The following is a 22,216-nucleotide window of genomic DNA, read 5'->3' on the forward strand; positions in this document are numbered from 1 at the left end:
GATAACCCTGTCGTACTGAAGCAATGTTTTCTGATGAGCTGAGGCAGGGAGGAAGTATATTTTCTCTCTATAGTTCTCCTGAGTTATTCCTGATATCCTGATGCTTTTCCTGACTAGACCTGAGGTTTTTAACAGCTAAGAAAGTTTACCAACACTTTTGAGGTTGGTGTCTTTCATGCCTTTTAAAGCTCTTTGTAAGTCAGACACCTCACTTGGGTTATCTGACTTTTCTAAGCTGGTATCCAGTACCTATCTGAAGTGCACAAGCTGCTTTGGAACACTGTCACCTCACTTCAGAGTGACAGTGTGTTGAATTCATTATAGGCTAAGCCCCTATTATAGGCTAAGCCCCTACTCATACAGTTTGCTTCTACATAGACACTTTCTGCTCTGCTCTATAACTGTAGAGTTTTGTGCAGGAACTTGTGTTCACACAGTCTACAGGAGACTCGGGGACATCCTGAAAACATGGTTCACCAAGGCTCTGAGGTTCAGCACAGTAGCCAGCCTGTCCCCTGGGCTTATGTCTGTGTCACCCAAACGGAGCTATACTGGTTAATAGCATGTTTATTGAGTAGTTTGAAAAGCTTCCTCTAGCATGTATATATGTGTGCTTCAGCTAGCTTCTCTCTTTTTAATGCACAACAAGCCCTGTCACCACTGTCCCATGGTCCTGGCTGCAGGTGCCTTTGCTGAATCACCAAAGGCCAGACAGAAGGGGAACTAGCGCTAAAGGATCCTACATCCCTGCCAGAGGAAAAGGGGACAGAGTGGGTAGCAGATGTTCCCACCTTAAAACAGCCTTGACAGGGAAAGTTAAGTTATACTTTAGGCCCCAGAGAGTTGTAGAGAGTCAAGATTTGGCAGGCAACTTAAAAACTGTTGCATCTTGATTGTCAGGCTCTTAAAACAGAATTTGAAGAGTCTACATTTATTTTATGTTCCAGTGATTTTTGTCCAGACATTGCACTGGAAGGAGAGCTAGCAGAAGGAATGGAGAACAGCCTAGAAGTGAGAGCAAACCCACAGTTTCCAGAGTCCCAGAAGCTGCACCAGAAAGAAAATACTGTGATTATTGTCACACTGAAAGCTGGTAAAAGACCTAGATGTTCTTTTTGATGCTAGTGAAGTTGGATATTAGACTTACTGCCGCTTCTTTTGGTTGCAGTTCTGCAGTATATCAGGCTTTTGATTTTTAGGAGGTATTTTTATGTTGGGGGTTTTGGTATCAAAAGCTGAAATCAGGGAATGCAGGGAAGAAAAGAATGCATTTTTAGTAAGATAGTTTTTCTTTGGGGAAAAGGGGAAAGTGTGTTTCTGCTTTGTATATCTTAAGTGGTCAGAAAGTTTGCATCCACTTGGTATCAATTACACATATATTTGTAATCAGCTTTGTCATCATACTGAATTGGCTGTGCATGGTCCAGGAGAAATGAGAGTCAAATTTGAAGAAATATGGTCCTGTTCTTCCCTGATGTAGTCAGATCAAAAGGCGCATTGAGATGAATAATAAAGTCCAAGTCAAGAAAAGACATTATGATTCAGATGGTATCCCTCAGACTCTGCAAAATTCTGGAATAAGGCAGATCTTCAGTTTAACTAACAAAGAAACTACTTCTGAATTAGAGGTATCTTCAAAGTCAAATGTATAATTCAGTAGAGGCCTCTGCTGGATGAGATGCTTTATGATGCTCAGGTCAGACGCTTAAATTATATGCTTTTTCCCCTGGTTTCGTAAGATGGTGTTTCCCATGTGCTGTTCAGATGATCTCAATGGGCATCGCATTCCCATGCTTCCCCTTTCCTTATTCTGTGCCTGCACAGAGTCTGTTTGACTTCTGTTCAGAGCTTCTTTTTGGGATATTCGTTGTTACCAGCTAGAATGAGCAGCCTATATTGGAGGGCAGTGCAGCTCATATCTGTGTATAAGGTAGAATTATCTAGCAACAGTATTTTTGTGTTGAATGCTTCATTACACCCATTCCACTGTGTTTTATGCTGCTAAATTCTCTGATCATGTATGTAAATCCCACCTTCAGGCATGGTCTTTAAAATTACATTAAGAATCCAGCTTACCACTTAACACAAAAATTCTTACCTGAAAGTACTTTCCTTAATCATTTAAAGCAGAAGATGTATCTTTTTTTTTTTAAAGGAGAAATCTCAGAATAATACTAATTATTATGCATGCATACGCACACATGCATACAGTGGAATTGCAATGTGTAAATAGAAACAAATAAATACAAAATATCAAAGACTGAAAAATAAGAATATGTACATATAAAAGAGCAGCTGGCAGCCAGCCCTGGAGCAGACTTGCCGCATCCTTGTGATACCAAACTGTCAGTCGTGTAGAAAGGAACCTATGAACCTGAGAAGCTGCAGTATTAAACTTGAAACTTTCCGATACATCTTGCTGAGAATGACACTAATGTTCTGTTGAATTCTGAGGCGCTTATCTCCATTTTAGCCCTTTTTTGGTTCTGTGCCAGGAGGCAGCAGTCACCTGGTACCTGATAAAAATCTGCCAGCAGATTACCAGTTCCTTGGGCACTGATGCGTTCCCCACCTCTTCTGCTTTCACAGCCAGATGCAACCTCGGTGAGGGTGTAATCCTTCCTCTGCTTCACTGGCTTGTGCTGACAGGTTTGCTGTGTACGAGGCTGTCCTCAGTTTTTCTGGTCTCTCTTCCTTCCAGAATGGCGCGCTCTCTGAATGAGTGGCTGTGGCAGCATGAGTTCTGGCTGCCCCCAGGAATCACCTGGCAGGACATGCAAGAGTCTGAAGACGTCCATTACCCTCAGCCTCGTGATCTCCTGCTCAGTATCCCTTTTGCTTTAATCTTGGTTGTCATTCGATGTGCCTTTGAAAGGTAAGTTATTTAGTAGTGTTTGGTTTTTTTTAGGGATAATGCTGGGAGTTTGGGTCCAAAAGCTGGCTTTATTGTCTGTGCTCATGTATAACTGCAGAGGTCCACAGATACTCCAGGTCATAAAGTCTGCTGAGGTACATTTTCCAGCTCTTTCTTTCCAGCCCTGTGTACTGGCTAAAGAAGTGTGTTGAATATAGGACATAAACCCTACCCTTAAGGTCTAATTGTAAGCAATGTGACTTCCTACATTTAATACAGGTAGGCCCTAGATGAGGTTTATAATTGTGTTTTAGAAGGCAGACATGCAGTTTTGTGTTCTGTTGCACGTTACTTGCTGTTTCTGGGTCAAGCGCAGCAGAAATCATGTTTAGACTATGCAAATACAGTTACGTCTCCTTTATCTTGGGTAATGGGGATCTGGGGTATCGCACCTGACAGATAAGCCTGAATAAGATGCATTAGATGGGGCTGAGTCATCTGACCTCAGACTCAGCACCACATAGCCACACGAACATGTGCATATCACTGACCACTGCTCAGGGTTCAGGAATGTCATTTCTTTGGGAGTGCCATGTAGAGACATTTGTAGCTGCTGCTTTCTGGCCAGAGCCATTTGAGTGTTTTGCCTATTACTCTTCACTGCAGAAAATTTGGGAGTTATGGCAAAGGCACAGCTAGAAATCCTGCAGGGTTCATTGACTCTGAGTTTCATAAGGGTCCTGAGCTGGTGTTGTTGCTTTGTACAGTTTAGTCAATAGTTAGTGTGGTCTGCAATACAGTATGATTTGCCGGTAGATAACTGAGATTTACCATAGTGTCAGCCATTGTCAAGACTGCAAAGTCCCCTTTCATGATTTTGAATACTCTTCAAAGTTGTCTTCACTGGATTGAAAAATCCCTATTCCTAGTTGCTGATCAAAGAGGTAATCTTTTGAAATACTTTAGTCAAGTCTAGAGTGGCTTTAAGCTTAGGAAGAGGGGAAAAAAGACTTTTAAAGTGTTTTTGTCATCTTTTTTTTAAAAAGTGGCTGCACAAGAAAAGGAAGCAGACCTCTGTAAAGTAGAAAGATGTTTCTTCTCCAGATTCTCTGTGATACAAGGACAGCTTGGAAAAGTTTATAGAAGTTGAAATGATTCAGAGCTCTGCTGTGGAATGTTTCTAATAAAAAAAAAATCATTATAGCTAGTATTTTTACATTAACACAAATCCATGAATGATTCTTCAAATAATCATTTTATGAAGCTACAAAATTGGAATCCAAATCTCTTCTTTGTAAACAATATGTTTAGTATGCGTTCCATAAATTCCATGGATTTTATCCTGCACTTTCCTGGGGACACAGGTGTCTCGGTTACCTCTGCTGATGTGGGAACCAAGGTATTGTAGGTAACCATTAAAACACAAGTGAGTTGCATTTCTTCCTTGCTGATCTGCAAGACATGGCTGAATACAGTACTCCTTCGGGCAGGCACTGTCAGTCAGTGACTTGGACACATTTGCAATGTGAAGCTGGAGATTAGCCCCTGTGTCCTGCATTGACTAGAACTGTCCAATTCTAGGCTCCCCAGTACAAGACATGAACAGGAAGAAGAAGGAGCCGAACTCTTCTCAGTGGTGCCCAGTGACAGGACAAGAGGCAGTGGGCACAAATGGAAATGTGTGATACTCCATCTGAATATAAGAAAATGTTTATCTTGCTGTGAGAGCGGTCAAACATTGGAACAGGTTCCACAGAGGGAGAATGGAGTCTCCATCTGTGGAGATACTCGAAACCCAGCTGGACACAGCCTTCCACAGCCTGCTGTAGCTGACCCTGATTGAGCAGCCGAGGTGGGCTGGATGATCTCCAGAGGTCCCTTTCAGCATTGATTCTGTGCTGCTGTGACTCTGTCCCTTTATCCCCATTCCTCCTGCCATGCAGCTCCTAGTCAATCTAAATATCTTTTCCATCCACTTTAAGATGCGGATGGCCAGGTAAAAAGACTTTTTGCTTTCCTATCCAAACGCTGCCTCAGCTGGGAGAATTTCCACAGGCCTGGTCCTACTCATTAATTTTAAAGCTGTTTTGATTCACAAACTTCATTAAATAAAAGCTTCTTGTCACACCCTTGAAAAAAGATAATATCACAAGCCCATTTTACTGCTCCAGGAAACCTATAATCATACCACTATCTTACCTATGCAAATTACAAGCCACTGTTCTGAGCTGTATTATTGTTTGTCCTAACTATCTGCAGTCATTTATTTCAGCATGACATTTTCTCATTCTCAATCATTACTCTTTCACACTCAGTTCATCCTGGAGAAGAAAGCTTCTGCTAGTGAATGGGAGGTATGAATCAAGTCCTCTGTTGCTCCGTTACCTTGTGTGTACAGTGGTGCTAGCCCTGTTTAAAATAATTTGCACAAAGTTTGAGAATTGCAGACTGAAAGGATGCATGTGTTATTTCTCATTCTCCGTGTAGATGGCCTTGACTTTGTAGCTTTGTACATCTGGTCTGTGGGTCAAAATGAGTGTAACTAGTGTAAAAGTTTGGCTTTGGTGGGTTTAGCTTGGCCTCTGGCAATTTATTCAACCCTCACCTATTACTTGCAACTGTGCATCAGGCGCAAAGCGTCTTTTTCCTCTAGATATGCTCTGTGTTCCTGGTGGTGCCTGCTCTGGGATTTCAGAAATGCTGTAATATGTTCATGTCATTTATCTGTGTCAGAACTCCAGGAAAATACTAAGAGGCAGGAGAAGCCCAGAGGATTTTCTGCAATCCCTCGTTCAGCAACTACATCAGCCACCGTGCTTGGCCAATGGTTCCATCTTCTTGGTTTGGAGATTAAACCTGGGAAAGACCCCGCTTCCTCGAGCACAGATTTTCCTCTCCTTGGAACCTGCTGGCTGAACTGGGCAAAACTGAGACAGCGACATCCTTTTAACAACCAGTTATTCTGTGGATTAGGTGGTGGCTGTGGGAAGAGGACACGCAGTAGCTGGGTGGGGCCTGGGAGAGCTGAGGAGGTTGTGGGTGCAGCCCTGGGGGAGAAGAAACAGCTCACGCTTCGGTGAAGCAACTCTGCAGTGAGCCAGTTTGCTCTGGGGAAGGTGGGAAAATGGGGCATTCAGTGCTGGAGAGCAGAAAGCTTGTTATCGCTGCAGTGCTCCTAGTCTTTGCCACAATACTGAAGCAGGTGCTGGGGGAGGTAGGTAATGACGTCCTGACAAAAGAGAGGACTCAGAAGCTGGGAACCTCTCCCCTTCCTTTGAAGTTTCCAGATTGTGCTTGTGAGTAGGAGATATGTCCTGCACCCATAACTTGGAGCCTGATTTTAAGGATCTCTGTACCTTAGCAGAACTTTTCCCTGGACATATGCCTGCAAGCAGGGATGTTGGTTTCTCTTTTAGTTCTATAATGTTTGAGACCCTTTTCCATAAAAATCAAATTCTTGGGAGTGCTATGATTACGAAGGAATCACAGCTTCTATTGCAAAGTGTTTCTTGCCTGTATGGTTAGGAAAAATGTGGGAATTGAAGTGCTTTGAGGGGATAGTAAAGCAGAAAGTTGAAAAACAGAATTTACATACAATTTAATTGTCTGATTTTGGACTTGACCAGTGATTTTTGGATATTGGGGAACTGAAAGCCAATGTCAGTGAATTTGAATCCAAATAGTTGCCAAATTGCACTAGAGGAGGATTTTAGTCAGAAAGATTAGGTCTTTTCTTAGGAGGGTTGTGACAGTACCTGAGCCATGTGTTGTACGTTAAAAGAAAGGGATGCTGTTGATCTGCACGGAACAGACACTTGAACTGAGAACCAGAAGAAAGATAGAAGAGGGCACCCCATTTCAGATATTTTATTTTTAAATGTATCTTTCTGAAATTCATTTTGCACAGAGACTTTTGTTGTTGATCAATAATCAGGAAGGATCTGAAAACAGCTTCCTGTTAGGTCCTATAGGCAGGTTTTTTATGCAGAGATGTGGGACACGTTGTAGTATTTAATTGAAAACTGGGAGCTGACTTGACTCAGTTTGGACAGTAGCACTGTAGTGACTTGAGATCTTGTATCAAACAGAACAGTCAGTTTAACTTCAATGTGAAGCATTCTCCTGTAAGCAAGAGAAGGTAGAGACTATTCCAGGAGCACAGGGATAGCCCTCTGCTGAAGGAAAGCATGAGGCTAGAAGAGATTGTGCAGTTCAAAGAATAGAAGTTCTGGTTGCTGCTGTCAGTGGTTCTGCATTTCTTAGTACTAGAAGATATTTGCAGAGTGGCATCCTTATAAATTAAAAAAACTTTAAAAAAACAAACCAAAAACCACCACCCCACCCCCAAAGTTAACCTATTTCTTGTATCTCATGCTAACTCTGAAAGCCTCTGCAGAAGGTGTGTAGCCCACTTTTGCAAGGTGGAGGAGTATCAATTTATGCCCCTTCATGATTAATCCGTTTAGTTTCAACTTCAGCAGGTTTCACACAAGACAGTTTGTTCTTTGGTGATTACTGAATAAAATGCCTTAGTATGAACTTTCCCGTGTAAACCATGAAGTGAGAGAGGCTCACTGATGAAGAAGGAGGCTTGAGATAAGAATCATCTCACTGACTGCGTCTTGCGTTACCTAGCGTGGTGAGCAGTACAGTTTAGTCCTCAGACTTTCTCCTTCTGTCTTCCAGAGAGCTGATAAACTGCCATGATGAGACCATCCCTGCAACTAAGATGATGAATCTGTGATGTTGAAATCAGTACAAGCATCATCCTCTTAGGGTTATGCTTGGAACAAGATTTAACTGAAAACTGAGTCAGAGCATACATCCAACATGTACAAACGTCCCTTAGGAAGAATTTCAGGCCTTGATTTCCCAATGATGTTCATAAAAGTAGGATTGGTCCCATAATTCATGGTTAAACTCAAAACCTCAACAACAAAGTAATTGTAACTTTGGTTAATTACACCCTGTCTTCATTAACTGCAGCTGGCTTGTTTCTGTTATAGTGAAATTTTATGCCATGACCATGACAAACCAGCAGGAAAGAGAGAGAAGACAGGTATTAAACAAAATTAAGAAATCAGTCAGGATAATTTAAATAGTTTTTCAATAAAAAACTTGTTGGCAAGCTGCCCTGACACCTGGCAGAAACATTCCCTTTCCTTTTAATGTGTCTGGAAAATTTCAGACCTTTCAGTTCCCGATGTGGACTGATAAGAAGCTGCAATAAGGTGGTTCTTCAACAACAGAACTTGATTACATCTTCCTCTTCAGAGGAGCTTGTATCAAATGACTTACCTTTGAAAAAGAAAGATCAGGCCCACTTCAAGGAATTGCTTAATATAAGAACCAAGACCTAGTGCAGAGCTTAGGGTAAATGTTTTCTCAATTTCTGTACAGTTGCAGATATCATTGAAATACTGTGTCATTGTTCTTAGCACAGGACCAGCCGGTTGAATATAACCGTTAACCCCTTTGATATTAAACAAATCATAAGATATAACTGAAACATTTCTTAAGAGCAATCAGAGCTGAAAAACAAAATTCCCAATGATGCCTATATTCCTCTGCCATCCAGCAGTCTGCTGGTTGCAGCAATGCCAGGGTGGTGCTGAATTTCCCTGAAACTAATCAAAGCTTACGCATAGCTTTTGCAATATCTATGTGTCTTGTTGGAAGGTAGCTAGCAAGCACATTTACCCCTGACCCTTCTGTTACGGTAGAAACATATCTTTGTCATTTGGCTTGGTACATCTTTGAATGTTGCTGTAGCCAGTGATGCCAAAGGAATTTCCCAGAGATGGTGAAAAAGTACAACTGATATACAGGCTGGTGGGCTGGCTGTGCAAAAGAAAGGTGGAAATCAGCTGTTATACAAGTGAACAAAATGTGTAACCATTCTGTGTTTTATGCCTTAATATAAGAGAAGTTACAACATTCCTTAGGTAAGTGGTCTGTTTATAAAATTGCTTTTGATACCTGTTAATTAAATTAAGAAACAGGTTCTTGAAAAGAAAACTTCCAAAAGACTCTTCTGGAAGGATGCTTTATCTAGAATAGTCCCTAAGCACATGCACATATGGAGTATAGGCTGTATGGTTAGAAGAGACCACAGGCAACAACACCATATAATCACAGTCATAAATATGTCCCATACTATTTTTAAGTAAAACATCTTTAAACACCTACATAGTGAAGTAGTTTCCACTTTGCAGCTTTTTTTGCTGCAAAGGAAAAAAAAAAGGAAAAAAAAAAGAAAGAAATCCTGTTCCATGCCTGAATCATTAAGGATAACTGATCAGAGGACCTGCCTGAACAGCATGAAGACTGACCAGGCAGAGCAGGCTTGGGTCTCAGCACCTGCTTCCTCTGTGTGGTATTCATCAGCTTGTAACCACCCTCAACACCGATTTACAGCTGGTAACCCAATAACTGTTCAGGGAAGCTGTTAGCACCTTAAGCAAACAACTTTTACTCCAAAATACAGAGATAAGGTTTTCCAGCAATTTTGCCTGTTTGGTGTTCGGCAACAGTGCTGAAAAGTGCTTCTACGCAGACAGTCTGCTCTGTTTTCTAATGAGACTAACTGCATGCCAGTGGCACTGTATAAAAGGTAGTGATTAATAAGGAACAACTAATTCTCCAGAAATTCAAGGAGAATGCGGTTAATTTGGGCAGTTTTTTTAAAAATTGATTTGCCAAGTTTCCTGTTTGTGCAGGACCTTGCTTCACACCATTGATGAGTCTGTTTCCTACTGCCGAGGGAGAGAAGAGTGTTTGTAGTGGAGGAGTTGAATTGTTGAGCACAGCAATTCTGTGCTGTTTTGTTACCTCTTGGTAACTTTTTTCTGTTTATGCAGATTTTTTTATTTCCGTTGTTTCACTGTGAAAAACTGAAGATGCACAGCTAGCATAAGCATCTATTCCTTGTGACTAGGTTTCTAGTTGCTATGTCCTCATTTTACAACCAATGTTTGACTTGCATTAGGAAAAACAGAGGTAAGTTACTCCAGTAAAGACCAAGTGGCCTCCTGTTTCAGCAGGACATTTCTTCTGCATTAATGCCACACATCCAGTAGAGCCTCCCTCTTGATCCTGAGCCTTAGTTCAGGATCCTAAGTCTGAGTTCTAAGACTTAGAGATCCTAAGTCCTTAGTTCAAGTGGATGCCATGTGTGTTCAGTATTCTAGATCAAGCAGTGAACAACATATAGGCCTTACCATCGATGTGGTACTCCACATAAGCTGCAAGCAAGCCAAAGACCAATGGTAGGTATCGTGGCTGTCTCTGCAAGCCTGGGCTTTGTGCCATAATCCTGGACACCCAAGCAGAGTGGATTCAGAAGCTGACAAAGCAGGATATAGCATTCCCATCCTCATGTAGTTTTGAATATTGCAGCACAGAGCTCAGGACAGTAGAATACAAGTCCCACTGTTTCTGCTGTAAGTTTGGGGTTTTTTCTTCTCAGTTTCTTTGTCTATCTTACCTGCTTGACACGATACTTGTGCTTAGATTCAAAATGTGGGAGGCAGCTGTTATGTGCTTGTGCTGGTTTTGGCTTGGATAGAGTTAATTTTCTTCATAGTAGCTAGTATGGCGCTATGTTTTAGATTTGTGCTGAGAACAGCATTGATGATACAGAGATGTTTTGGTTATTGCTGAGCAGTGCTTACACGGTGTCAAGGCCTTTTCTGCTTCTCACCCCACCCCACCCCACCAGCGAGTAGGCTGGGGGTGCACAAGAAGTTGGGAGGCAATACAGCTGGTACAGCTGACCCCAGCTGACCCAGGGGATGTTCCATACCATATGATGTCATGCTCAGCATATAAAGCTGGGGGAAGAAGAAGGAGGGGGGGACGTTTGGAGTAACGGCGTTTGTCATCCCAAGTAACTGTTACATGTGATGGAGCCCTGCTTTTCCTGGAGATGGCTGAACACCTGCCTGCTGATGCAAAGTGGTGAACGAATTCCTTGTTTTGCTTTGCTTTGCTTGCGTGCGCGGCTTTTGCTTTACTTATTAAACTGTCTTTATCTCAACCCACGGGTTTTCTCACTTTTACTCTTCTGATTCCCTCCTCCATCCTGCCAGGAGGGAGTGAGGGAGGGCTGTGTGGTGCTTAGTTGCCGGCTGGGGTTAAACCACAACAGTACTACATCATGTTTTAACAGTGCTGCAATATCAGAAATCGCTGTTCGATTTTTGGCTGGACCTTTATCTTTTCTTCTGCAGAGCCATAGCCCTGCCCCTCAGTAGCAAACTGGGTGTGAGAGACAAGCAGAGACCAAAAGCTCAGCCCAACCCCATGCTGGAAACATTCTACAGTACACGCTGCAAGAACCCTGAAGAGGTGGGTCCTTTCTTGCTTTGCTTTTGTCTGGCTTTTGTGTCCTTAGCCAAATAAAATCCCATTTGGAATCCTGAAGTTTGGTAATGCCACTTATATTTGGAAGCTCAACAAAGCAGCAGGAACCCCTACAGCACTGGCCACCTGACACCAGCCAGTCACAGGGGTCATTCTGCAAATGCCATCAGCTATCAACTCTGCTTCTGAACATGTGCAAGTAGCAGTTTTCTATAGGTAGCATTCAAAAAATTTAAATCCCAAACTTCTATGGACAGGAAACTGTTCTCCCAAAGTAAATAATGACAATTCCTGTCCCCTCTTGTGTTTGCCTTATACATGGCACAAACTGAAACACAGGATGCTGTGTCTGAACATCAGGAAACACTTTCATACTGTGAGGGTGACCAAGCACTGGAACAGGTTGCCCAAAGACATTGTGGAATCTCCATCCTTGGGGATACTCAAAAGCCATCTGGACATGGTCCTGGGCAACCAACTCTGCGTAGCTCTATTTGAGCAGGGGGTTTGGAGCAGATGACCTCCAGAGGTCCCTTCCAACCCCAGCCATTCTGTGATGGCTTCTTTTCATATATTAGCAAAGCCATGTCACATCAGCTGCGTTGAACTGACTCCCACATTGCTAGTCCTTGCAGCTCAGCAGGTGTGGATTGCTTCATGCTCCTAGTTCTGGGGTGGGTCATTCTGTTGCTGTGCAATCCATGAGTTTGAGATTGGCCTTTCAGGAAGCCAGCTAAAGTCTTGGCCATCATCACAGTGATGGTAAGGAGTGTCAGAAAATTGCAAACACAAATGGTGGGTAGTTTTCCCATGTGAGATAAAAAGAGTGTTCTCGAAGAACTTGGCAGGATAATCCAGAGCTATAATGGCTGCTGCTGAGGGGAAAAAGCATTGGCAGGATTGTGAATTGTCAGGCAGTATTAGGATTTAACCTTGTCAGTGAAGTCCCTGGATGTGACCCCCTGTGATAGGGAAAGGAATCAGATTTTCTTTCAGCTCCTTTTTGCAGCCTTTCTTGGCCTTGAAGCAGTAGCTATTAACCCTTACCAAGGATGTATGAGCAGGGGGCTGGGGTTCCAGTCCCAAGGGGTAGTCCTAGCATGAACACGTTGCTGCCTTGACAAGGCTGTTGCTGCATGGTTCGTGCTGCAGTGGGGCATGTGAAGCCCCAGGGCATTCAGTACCAGGTTAAAAAAAGAATGGAGGCTAAAATAAAAATGCGGGCATTCATCTGGGTTGTGCAGCCAGCCTTTCTTCCCAGCAGTGGGAAGGAGTGTTGTCAGGAACACTTGCCAGTATGGTGGTCCCCAGCCTTCCTCCTGCCTGTCTGTCTGTGAAATCTGCACATTTCTCAGTAAAACTACTCCTGTCACAGAGATCTAACGCAAGGTGCAGCTTTGCAAGCAGGTTTTCCCCACAGCTCTCCCTGCACCCACACTGCATTGAAGCCAGCACTTTTATCGCAGAGAATCTGTGATAACCGGAGCATATCCTCACCATGAGACTCCTGACAGCAGTGTGATGTGGAGCAAGAACAGTGTAGCTGGCTGCTGCCTTGCTCTCTCTGTTCACCAGTTACACCTCAGCCAGTCTTCTAGCCTCCTCCCTCTCCCATGAGCTGTCAGACACCTGCTTATGAGTCAGCTTTTACTTGTCCAATACAAGGTGAGATTTTGCTGTTCTCAGCAGCCTTCTTGAGAGGAGTGCCACATTATGGAGCAGCTGGAGAATATAAGTCAATATGTCCATTTCTCTCCACCTCAAGAACAGAAGTCACTAAGTAAGAGTGGAAAGAATAACATCTGAAAATTAGTAATGAACGTACTTCTGTACAACATGCTCGAACTATGTAAGTCATTCACATGATACCATTAAGGTAAATGCATTCCATGAAAAATCATTGCTTTACTTAAAAAATAAGGCTATCCATGGTGACACTTCCAGAAGGAATATAAAACATGAAAAACTTTTTTCACGTCACATGCCAAACTCTTAAGAGCCTAAGGACAGGAAGAAAGGTAATTGCAGGATTTCTGTGGGTAATCTATTGAAAAATTATCCCTAACATGGTTACCACAACAGGGGAGTATCCAGTAGGAAAATGGTGTTGCCTCTGCTCACGACGTCAGTCAGGTTATTGGCTGATACTGCACCAGAATGCTGAAAGGCATGACAAGATTTGGTGCAGAACTTTATTTCAGCTGCAGTAAATCTTTCTTGGAGTGACAGATTTAAGGGACTTGGTCCCTGAAGACCGGGTAAGGAAGTGATTCAACCACAAACTCCTGTAAGGAGGCGAGACCAGCGTTTGAAAGGTGAAACTGTAGAAGTTCACATAAAAAATGTAAAGTTTCAACATTTAGCATTAATAACCAGTTGTTTATGGGGGGAATGGAAAGATTTTCCACAATCTGAGGTCTTTACACTAAGAATGGACAGCTTTCTGAAAGATGCCTTAGCCTGAACAGATTTGGGCTTGCCAGGAGCCTCCAGCTGGGCTCTGTGGTGGGTCAGACAAGGTGCCCATACTGCCCCTTCTGACCTCTGAACCTGGATCTGAACCCTGCTTCCTCACCTCTTTTCCAGGGTGAGCTGATCAGTTTAGCCAAACAGTGCGACCTGCCAGTGAGGAAGGTGGAGAGGTGGTTCCGGTGCCGGAGGAACACAGACCGACCCAGCCTGTCAAAGAAGTTTTGTGAGGCCTGGTGAGTGGGAGCACAAGTCATCATCAGCAGGGGCCTTTCATGGGTGCTGAGCTCCGCAGGCAGCTCACTGCCTCCCAGCCTGCCCTCCACCCCTACACAGAGCATCCTGGGTCTTCCCTGCCCCACCTGGTTCTTCTGCAACTCTGCTGCTTCTCTGTTACTGAAACATTCCTTGCTTTTCATTCCCAAGTCTCCTTTTACTTCTGTCTCACCTTTATTCCTTATAGGGCCTCTGTTTCTGACTTTGTAAGACTGGCATTCTGCTTTAAAACACAGTTGTACCTGAAAAACTCCCTACTGTTTTGCATCTTACTGCTTCTTGCTGCTTTGCTGCTGTTTTGGTGCCTCCAACAGTCAGCCTTTCTGTTGCCTTTCCCGTGACTTCCCTTTGTCTCACTGCAGGCTGATTCCTTCTGCTGCATCTTTTCTGCAACTGTTCTGCGCACTGTTGCTTTCTAAAGTCACATGCAGTGGGCTAGATTGTATTCTGCTGTCGGTTGACTTGAGCATCCTGAAAGTCAAAAACCAGCACCCTTTTATAGTGGCATAAAAAGGGGCCTATGTGCAAGCTTGTGTTTTCCAAAAAGCAAAACTCTTCTTGGAAACAGCTGTGTGGAAATCCTCCTTATTATCTGGAGGCACAAAATAAATCTCACGTCAGCCAGTTCTGTGAATGTTAGTCCTGGCTAAGCTTTCCACAGTAAAGGAGGATTCTCCTAAGCTTGATGAAATGCTTATGAGTGGCTGCTCTGCTGTTCGTGTAAGGAAGTAGGTTCTCCCAGGAAAGCCACAGAGATGAAAGAAATCATTAAATACCTGCAGTGCTATTCATCTGTCTAAAAGTGCGTATCCATAGGGTAGACATCAACTTTGAGCTAATCACCTCGTGCTCCATTTAGTACTTAACCTCTAATTCAAAACCCCTGTCTAAAAACCGTAACTGAAAAAGAAAGAATAAAAAAAGGATGTGTATTATTTATTGATAATATTCCAGATAGTTGCAGTTAGACCTATTTACAAAATCTGTGAACAAAGAGTTGTAAAGCAACCATGCGTAATCTGCTGCCATCAAGATGAAGTCTAAGTTCTCCCTACACTCCCTACACTCAGCTTACTTGCAGTAAATAGTAACACTCAACAGTAAATTCTTTTCTGACTCAACTCACTGAGGATGGTGTCCTTCCATCTGCCCGCTGTCACCATTTGCAGTCTGTAAAAAGAATGTCCTTTCAATGTGACCTAGTAGCTTTGTACAGTTCATGTCTCTCTTGGAGTTCCAGGTGGAGTCCCTCTCAAAATGTAGTTACTTCTGATGTGTTATGGAGATTTTTGGAAATTAAAGGACTGGTTTAGACAGTTTTACTCCTTTGAAGATTTCCTGTGTTTAGTTTATTAATAACTTGTTTATTCTGTTGGGGTGAAATTTCCCTCATTCCTTCCTGTATGTGTATATATTCAGTGTGACCTGCCTCTGTCCAGTGAACTTGGCAAACATTTTATATGTACTTCTGTGTGGGTTTAATGTGGGTAAAACATTACCAGCTCCTGACTGAGACCAAACATGACAGTAATTACTTATTTTACATTATAATGAATTTAGCATGCCTAATCTCCAAAAGCCTAGGAGAGAGATTGGCATTGTTTGACTTTTACCCATGCATCTGCTAGTGCAGGGAAGGTTTGGGATGATTATCTGGGTGATCTTAATCAACGGGATTCTTGTACTTTCTGCCGTCTCCAACGCAGAAGAATTGCTCTTCGTGAAGTCTGTTGAATATGCTAGTGATGTGCAAAGAGCCACTCCCGTTATGATCTGGGCAAACTTTGAACATATTAATGTATGACTTTGCCTTAATAGTGTCATTCTTTGAGTGAGTGTGATTGATACGCAGAATTGCAGTTTGGTGGTTAATGAATGGGATTCTAACATACTTCTTTTTATTTGTTCGTAGCTGGAGGTTTACATTTTACATCACTTCTTTCTTCACTGGACTTGCTGTCCTGTACGATGTGAGTATCCAAGCAGTGCTGTTTGCTGTTCTACCTAGCCAGTGCCTGCAAGAATGGCAGGGTTTTTTGTCAAACATGTCCTTTCAGACCTTCTTATAGAGGTTTTCCCACCACATCAGTCTGTGTCCTCTGCACAGCACACTTATGAGACCACATACATATTGGACCATGCTTATTTTAAAAACTCAAACTCAAACCCCACAGGTTTCATCTTCTGGCAGAGCAGAAGACAATGGGGACTGTGTAAAAATACATTTCCGTGGGGTAGGAGATGGAACACATGGAGGCTGCAGGGCCTGTTTGTGTGTTGTATCCAATACCTGTTTAAGGCAAAAAACTCAGGCTTCCTTTGGAGCATGGACTGCAGTTTAATAATTTTCTTTATTAATTTTCTTTTCCTTACCCAAGGTGGATTGGTTCAGGCTCATGGCTCTGCCTTTTCCCTGATTTGTTAAATAATGAGTTCTCTTGATACGAATTGAACTGCCTCAACAGGCAGAGGAGGTAATAGAAGCCGTGTGTATGCTTTAAGCACTGAGCTGTCTTCACTAAGCTGGGACTAGGGGCACTGGTCATCCTCTGGCTGTGTTTTAAAGGTTACCCTGGCTTTTTTGCTGAATCCAATTCCCTAGGTGAGCTTTGCAAAAGTCTTCCACACTGGCACCTCCTGGGGGGTTAAGTAATGGAAAACCGGCAGATCCCAAGACAGCAGGCACAAACTATGCTTGTCACTTCTCATTATTGTAACAAGTGGAGAACTTTTGAACTTATGCTGACTTTCAAGTCAGAATTTAAGGTACTCTAGGAGTATGAGTATTACAGGATGAGCTAGCAGAGGAGTGAAGGTATCTAAATCCCAACTGCAGTGTTTTGTGGACCTGTACATCAAAATAGAAGGCTATTCTTTGAGGCTGGCTATGAAAGTTTAGTATGGATGGCCTGCTTAGCATAGTACAAGAGTCCTGTGGCAACAGAACGGGCAAAATCCTGTTCTTCTGCTTGTTATCTGACCATTCTTGGAATGAAAGATCATCTTCACTTTTTGTGAAAGTCTTTTCTTTATTCGGTTCACATCTTGCAATTTTCACAAAAAAAGGAGGTATCTATCCTATGAACAGCATCTCTAGATCCCATAGCAAATAGCATGTTATTCTGTTATCTAAAATTGTACAAAAATGACTACGTTAAAAAGAAGGACAAAGAATTAATGTGACAGGGCTTATTTGCATGTGACATTTCCTGACTTTGCATGTTTACTTTGTAATTTGAGTAGTATTTTAATATGCATTTGTTTTTGTGAAACACCCTTCTTTAGGAAAAAAGCAAGTGTTTAAATTCGATATTAGTAGCTTTAGACTTATGGCAAAAACCTCTGCCCCATGAGTCAATGAAATAGCAGGTAGCAATAGAAAGTTATCTCACAGTAGGCCACCAGAAAACAGCTTTATTTGCTGGGAGTAGAGGAATGATGAAATTCAGGGATCTGAGGTTCCCTTCTAGTTTAGGTAACATGGTGTGCTATAGTTGTTTCAGAGTTTTTGCTTTGTCCTCTCTGATTCTATATCACACGTCTCTCCTGGTTCTGTACCTCTGTATTTGCTGTAAATCCTACTCCCAGCCCCAAACCCTGGCAACAGAAGGCTGTGTCTACTCCTAATTAGCACTGCTCGTAAATAAACACTGCTTCCTGCTTCCCTTCCAGATTGCTCATGCACCAGCAGGTGCTCAATGAGAGAAGAAGAAGTGTTGCCTTCTTGCTCTTAGCTCTGATATCTGGAGCCTTGTAGGACTGTTACAGAAAATCACCCTTGCAGACGTGGCATATAGTATGTTCCATCACTGTGTGCCTAGGACGTGCTTGCTCTGATCAAATCTGGGCACAGCGAAGGGTCAGAGCATGCTCCATGCAGGACGAACTTTTGGGGACTTCAGTTGCCATGTTTCTATGAAAGTTTCTAAGCTGCCAAGTTCTAAACTACCAATTTTCTGTGAAGTGTAAACAAAGTAGGATCTTTTCAGAGGTTCATTACTTAACAGGCTGCAGCATGATCCTCACCATTAGAGGACAAACCATGTTCCTGACACACAAGTTTTCAGCTGCCTTACCACGCTTAAGTGTTGTTGTCCAAACCACAGAGATTCTTAATGAAATAGTTGTAAGAATATTTTAATATATTCAAAACATAACCACCACCACCCAAACTTGTAGAAGGCTGCAGCAAGTTGGTAGAAATCTTCCATGAGCTATTTTATTTAGAAATGGGCTAAACAGCATGTGACATTTCAGTGCAGTAGCCACAAATTGACAATGTCACAAGCAACTGCAGGTTCTTGCAGTGGAAATCTCTTGGCAACTGAATTCCAGACGCTGCGACCAGCTCTGCTTGCAATAAAGTACAACAAAGTCTGTAGTAGTAACAAACAAAAGGAGTTAGACAGTTGGTAAGAGAAGAATTCCTCTCACATTCGTGTTGCATTTTCTTTCCAGAAGCCTTGGCTTTGGGACCATAGGGAGTGCTGGACAGGATATCCACAACAGGTGAGTCATGCAAGAGGGAAAATTGCTGTTATAAATCATGCATTGTCTTTCAATATCTTTGGAAAATCAGGTTATATTAGTGACAAAAGAGAGGGTGCTGAATTAAATTTAGACTCAAGAGCCTTAAGAATTTAAAGCCAGACCCTTGTCAAGGGAGAATGTCTTTGTATCTGGTGTAATCCAAGCCCAATAGAGGATGAGTCAGGAAAGCAGGAGGAGACTGCAGAAATAAAGGGAAAGTGAGAGTTCTGACCAGGTGAGCTGAGAAACTGAAAAATGGGAATGCTCCAAGGTTGTTTAGTTTGTAGAAGAGACTGAGGCCAGAGAAGAACATGTTGCCTGAGGGGAAGTGAAGACTTCAGTGGAGAGTATGTAGAGCAGAGGACATGCTCTGAATGGTATGCTGTGTACTTTCAGCTTTATTGAAGAATCATGTTCACGGTGCTCCCCAAGGAGTTTCCCAGTGGAACTGGCAGTATAGCCAGTAGCAATACAGCATCATTCCCACTAAGTTCAGAGAATGCTGTCTTACATTGTAAAACTGTATATTCTGAGTTTTTTCACAACAGTACTGCAAGAAGCTGTCCAGTGGGTTGGAAAGCCTACATCTCTTATCAGCCCAGCCCAGAATAACCTCAATGAAAACTGCCAGCTAGGCAGAAAATTTTCTCCTTGTTCCTCAACACAAGGAGCAAAGATAGCCCAGACCAGAATTACCTCAATGAAAATTGCCGGCTAGGCAGAAAATTTGCTCCTTGTTCCTCAACACAAGGAGCAAAGATAGCCCAGACCAGAATTACCTCAATGAAAGTTGCCAGCTAGGCACAAAATTTGCTCTTTGTTCCTCAACACAAGGAGCAAAGATAGCCCAGACCAGAATTACCTCAATGAAAATTGCCAGCTAGGCACAAAAATTGCTCTTTGTTCCTCAACACAAGGAGCAAAGGTAGCAACCAAAAGCCAGGTACTTTTTTGACCAGCTGCCTCCCTTGTTATGCCTACTCCCATAACTTGAGAAGTTGGAAGAGTTAGAAAGGAGCTTCACCCACTGAGCACAGGAGCTATTGCCTGCTTTGCTTTTCCCCTTATGTTTTTATGTGCTCTGAATTCTCTAGAGGAGATGACTATTGCCTGTTCTGTAGCAGGAGCCTTCCTATATCACACTGCTGTGGATGTCAGAGCAGACATAGTAAAGAGAGCTAAATTTCATTAAAGTGAAAAATCTGATTCCAACTTTGGAAGAGGTTCCTCTATCCTATGGGAGCAGCTGGTAAGTGTTTGTAGCAGGACAGTAATCTGTATTATCATGCAGGAAGCTGCCATGCACAGGATTTTACAGTACTAGAATTTCCTGGGTAGGAAATAAAATCTTTCATTAACTGAAGAGGAGGCTGAAGGAAACTTGATCCCAGTACCAAGACAAAGTGAAGACTGCCTATGTTCCAGGACTTTTTGGTCTGGCAGTCAAAGTTAGAGCAAGACCTCATGACTGTATATTGAGGTTGCAGACCCGTAAAGGGAAATGTAATGCACAATTTTAACAGTGTGAGCCACAGGAAACATAATGGAACAAATGAGTGATGAATAAGGTAGTATCTTTCAAGCCAAGTCTCCAAACAATCCACTGTCACTCAAAGGCAGAAATTTTAGGCGCAAATCTGTAGTTCAGTGTGAAAGCCAAACCATACAAACAGGTGGTGCTTGAATAGGAATGTAAGACTAAAAGGATCACTTGGGTCCTTGCCTCCCATTCTGTACATTTGGAGTCCATGTCTTTTCAAAAACAATCCAAGTCATCATAACAGCACACCGGGGTGGGTTGACTCTGGCTGGCCACCAGGTGCCCACCAACCCACTCTGTCTCCCCTCTCCTCAGCTGGACAGAGGAGAGAAAATACAACGAAAGGCTTGTGGGTCGAGATAAGGACAGGAAGATCACTTACCAATTACCATCACGGGCAAACCAGGCTTGTCTTGGGGAAATTAATTTAATTTATTGCCAATCAAATCAGAGTAGGATTGTGAGAAATAAGAACAAATCTAAAAACACCTTTCCCCCACCCCTCCCTTCTTCCTGGGCTCAGCTTCACTCCTGACTTCTCTACTTCTCGCCCCGAGCTGCACAGGGGGATGGGGAACAGGGGTTGCAGTCAGTTCATCGCACATTGTCTTTGCCAGTCCTTCCTCCTCACACTCTTCCCCTGCTCCAGCGTGGGGTCGCACCCACAGGAGACAGTCCTCCACAAACTTCTCCACCATGGGTCCTTCCCGTAGGGAACAGTCCTTCAGGAACAGACTGCTCTGGCACGGGTCCCCCCATGGGGCCACAGGTCCTGCTAGGAGCCTGCTCCAGTGTGGGCTCTCCATGGGGTCACAGCCTTCTTCGGGCACATCAACCTGCTCCAGCGTCAGGTCCTCCACAGGCTGCAGGGGAATCTGCTCCAGCACCTGGAGCACCTCATCCTTCTCCTTCTTCACTGACCTGGGAGTCTACAGAGTTGTTTCTCTCACATATTCTCACTCCTGTCTACCAGCTGCTGGTGTGCAGTGGTTTTTACCCCTTCTTAAATATGTTATCACAGAGGTGCTACCACTGTCGCTGATGGGCTCAGCTTTGGCCAGCGGCAGGTCCATCCTGGAGCTGTCTGGAACTGGCTCTGTCAGGCATAGGGCAGCTTCTGGCATCTTCTCACAGAAGCCACCCCTGCAGCACCGCTCCTCCACCCCCCTACCAAAACCTTGCCACATAAACCCCATACACACACTTTGCAACATCTGTAACAAACAGAAAAGACCAAAACCAGACCTAGTCATGTCCCACTGGCAAAGAGCAAGAAAGGTCAAGGACAAACCTGTGTATTGGCAGGAACAAAGAATGTATTAAATACAATTTCTGCTAAACAGACCTTGTCCTGTGCTAAACACAATGACAAAAGAAATGCTAGTTCTCCCAGATAATCTGATCTTTGGGAAAAAAATCCCTTCTGATCCAGAGCTCCTGTTTGGATAACCTGCAGAGTGTGAACAGCATGTACCAGCCTGGGAGATGTTAACTGTCTCCCCTGCTAGCACCAGTGCATCCAGCTGTGCTTCCTCTTGCGGCCAATCACTGGTGCCACAAAGGAAAACAAACTAAAATCTATGAAGGCCATAAATCAACACTTTGGGTAGAGAAAGCCCAAATAAATTGGTATTTGGGAGCACCATACTCCATGATTCTTTGGAAAAGCTAGTTGCAAAGCCCCTTTAGTCATAGGAATTTTTTTTATTGACTAGGTTCAGGTTTAAGGAGGCCATATAGTGCCACAACAGTGAAAAATTACTTGTTAAATAGCATATATCTTGCTAAGTGGGTCTAAGCTTTTAGTTTTCCAGCTGTAAAACCCCAGAAAAATTACCCAGAAGAATGCAAATTACTGTTCACACTGAGATTGCACTTTACCCCATTAGTTTGATTCAACTGAAAAATCTGTGAAGGGTACAATGTGTCTGAAGCATCTCCTTGAATCCTAAAAAGGGTATGATTTATTCAGCTACTACTTAGCTATTTCACCATAATGGAATGGTTTACATAGCTTTTAAAGCTCTATACTGACTGCTCAGGAATCTGCACAGTGCTGAAGAAATGCTGAAAATATTCTGGATCTTCCGGGTGATTCCCTAAATGTTCCACATGGTGCATCAAAGTGGAATTTCCCCTGCTATTTGCATTTGCTTCAGCACAGATGAGATTTAATAAGTAAC

General features: G+C 43.0%; 1 protein-coding gene across 8 annotated transcripts in view; it reads left to right on the forward strand.

Annotated features, from left to right (window-relative positions):
• The window catches only part of LOC104316126 (ceramide synthase 4), a 51,915-nt gene that overhangs the window by 20,474 nt on the left and 9,225 nt on the right, over window positions 1–22,216 (forward strand). For 7 of the 8 annotated variants that reach the window (XM_069789956.1, XM_069789954.1, XM_069789960.1 and 4 more), the window contains 5 exons: window positions 2,702–2,875; window positions 11,086–11,203; window positions 13,805–13,923; window positions 15,876–15,933; window positions 18,422–18,472. In XM_069789956.1, the coding sequence (XP_069646057.1) occupies window positions 2,702–2,875; window positions 11,086–11,203; window positions 13,805–13,923; window positions 15,876–15,933; window positions 18,422–18,472 (520 nt within the window). Of the gene's footprint in view, window positions 1–947; window positions 1,094–2,701; window positions 2,876–11,085; window positions 11,204–13,804; window positions 13,924–15,875; window positions 15,934–18,421; window positions 18,473–22,216 lie in introns of all 8 variants that reach the window. The other variant, XM_069789957.1, reaches the window with a different exon arrangement.

Source organism: Haliaeetus albicilla, chromosome 8, assembly GCF_947461875.1.
Source record: "Haliaeetus albicilla chromosome 8, bHalAlb1.1, whole genome shotgun sequence".
Taxonomy (NCBI): Eukaryota; Metazoa; Chordata; class Aves; order Accipitriformes; family Accipitridae; genus Haliaeetus; species Haliaeetus albicilla.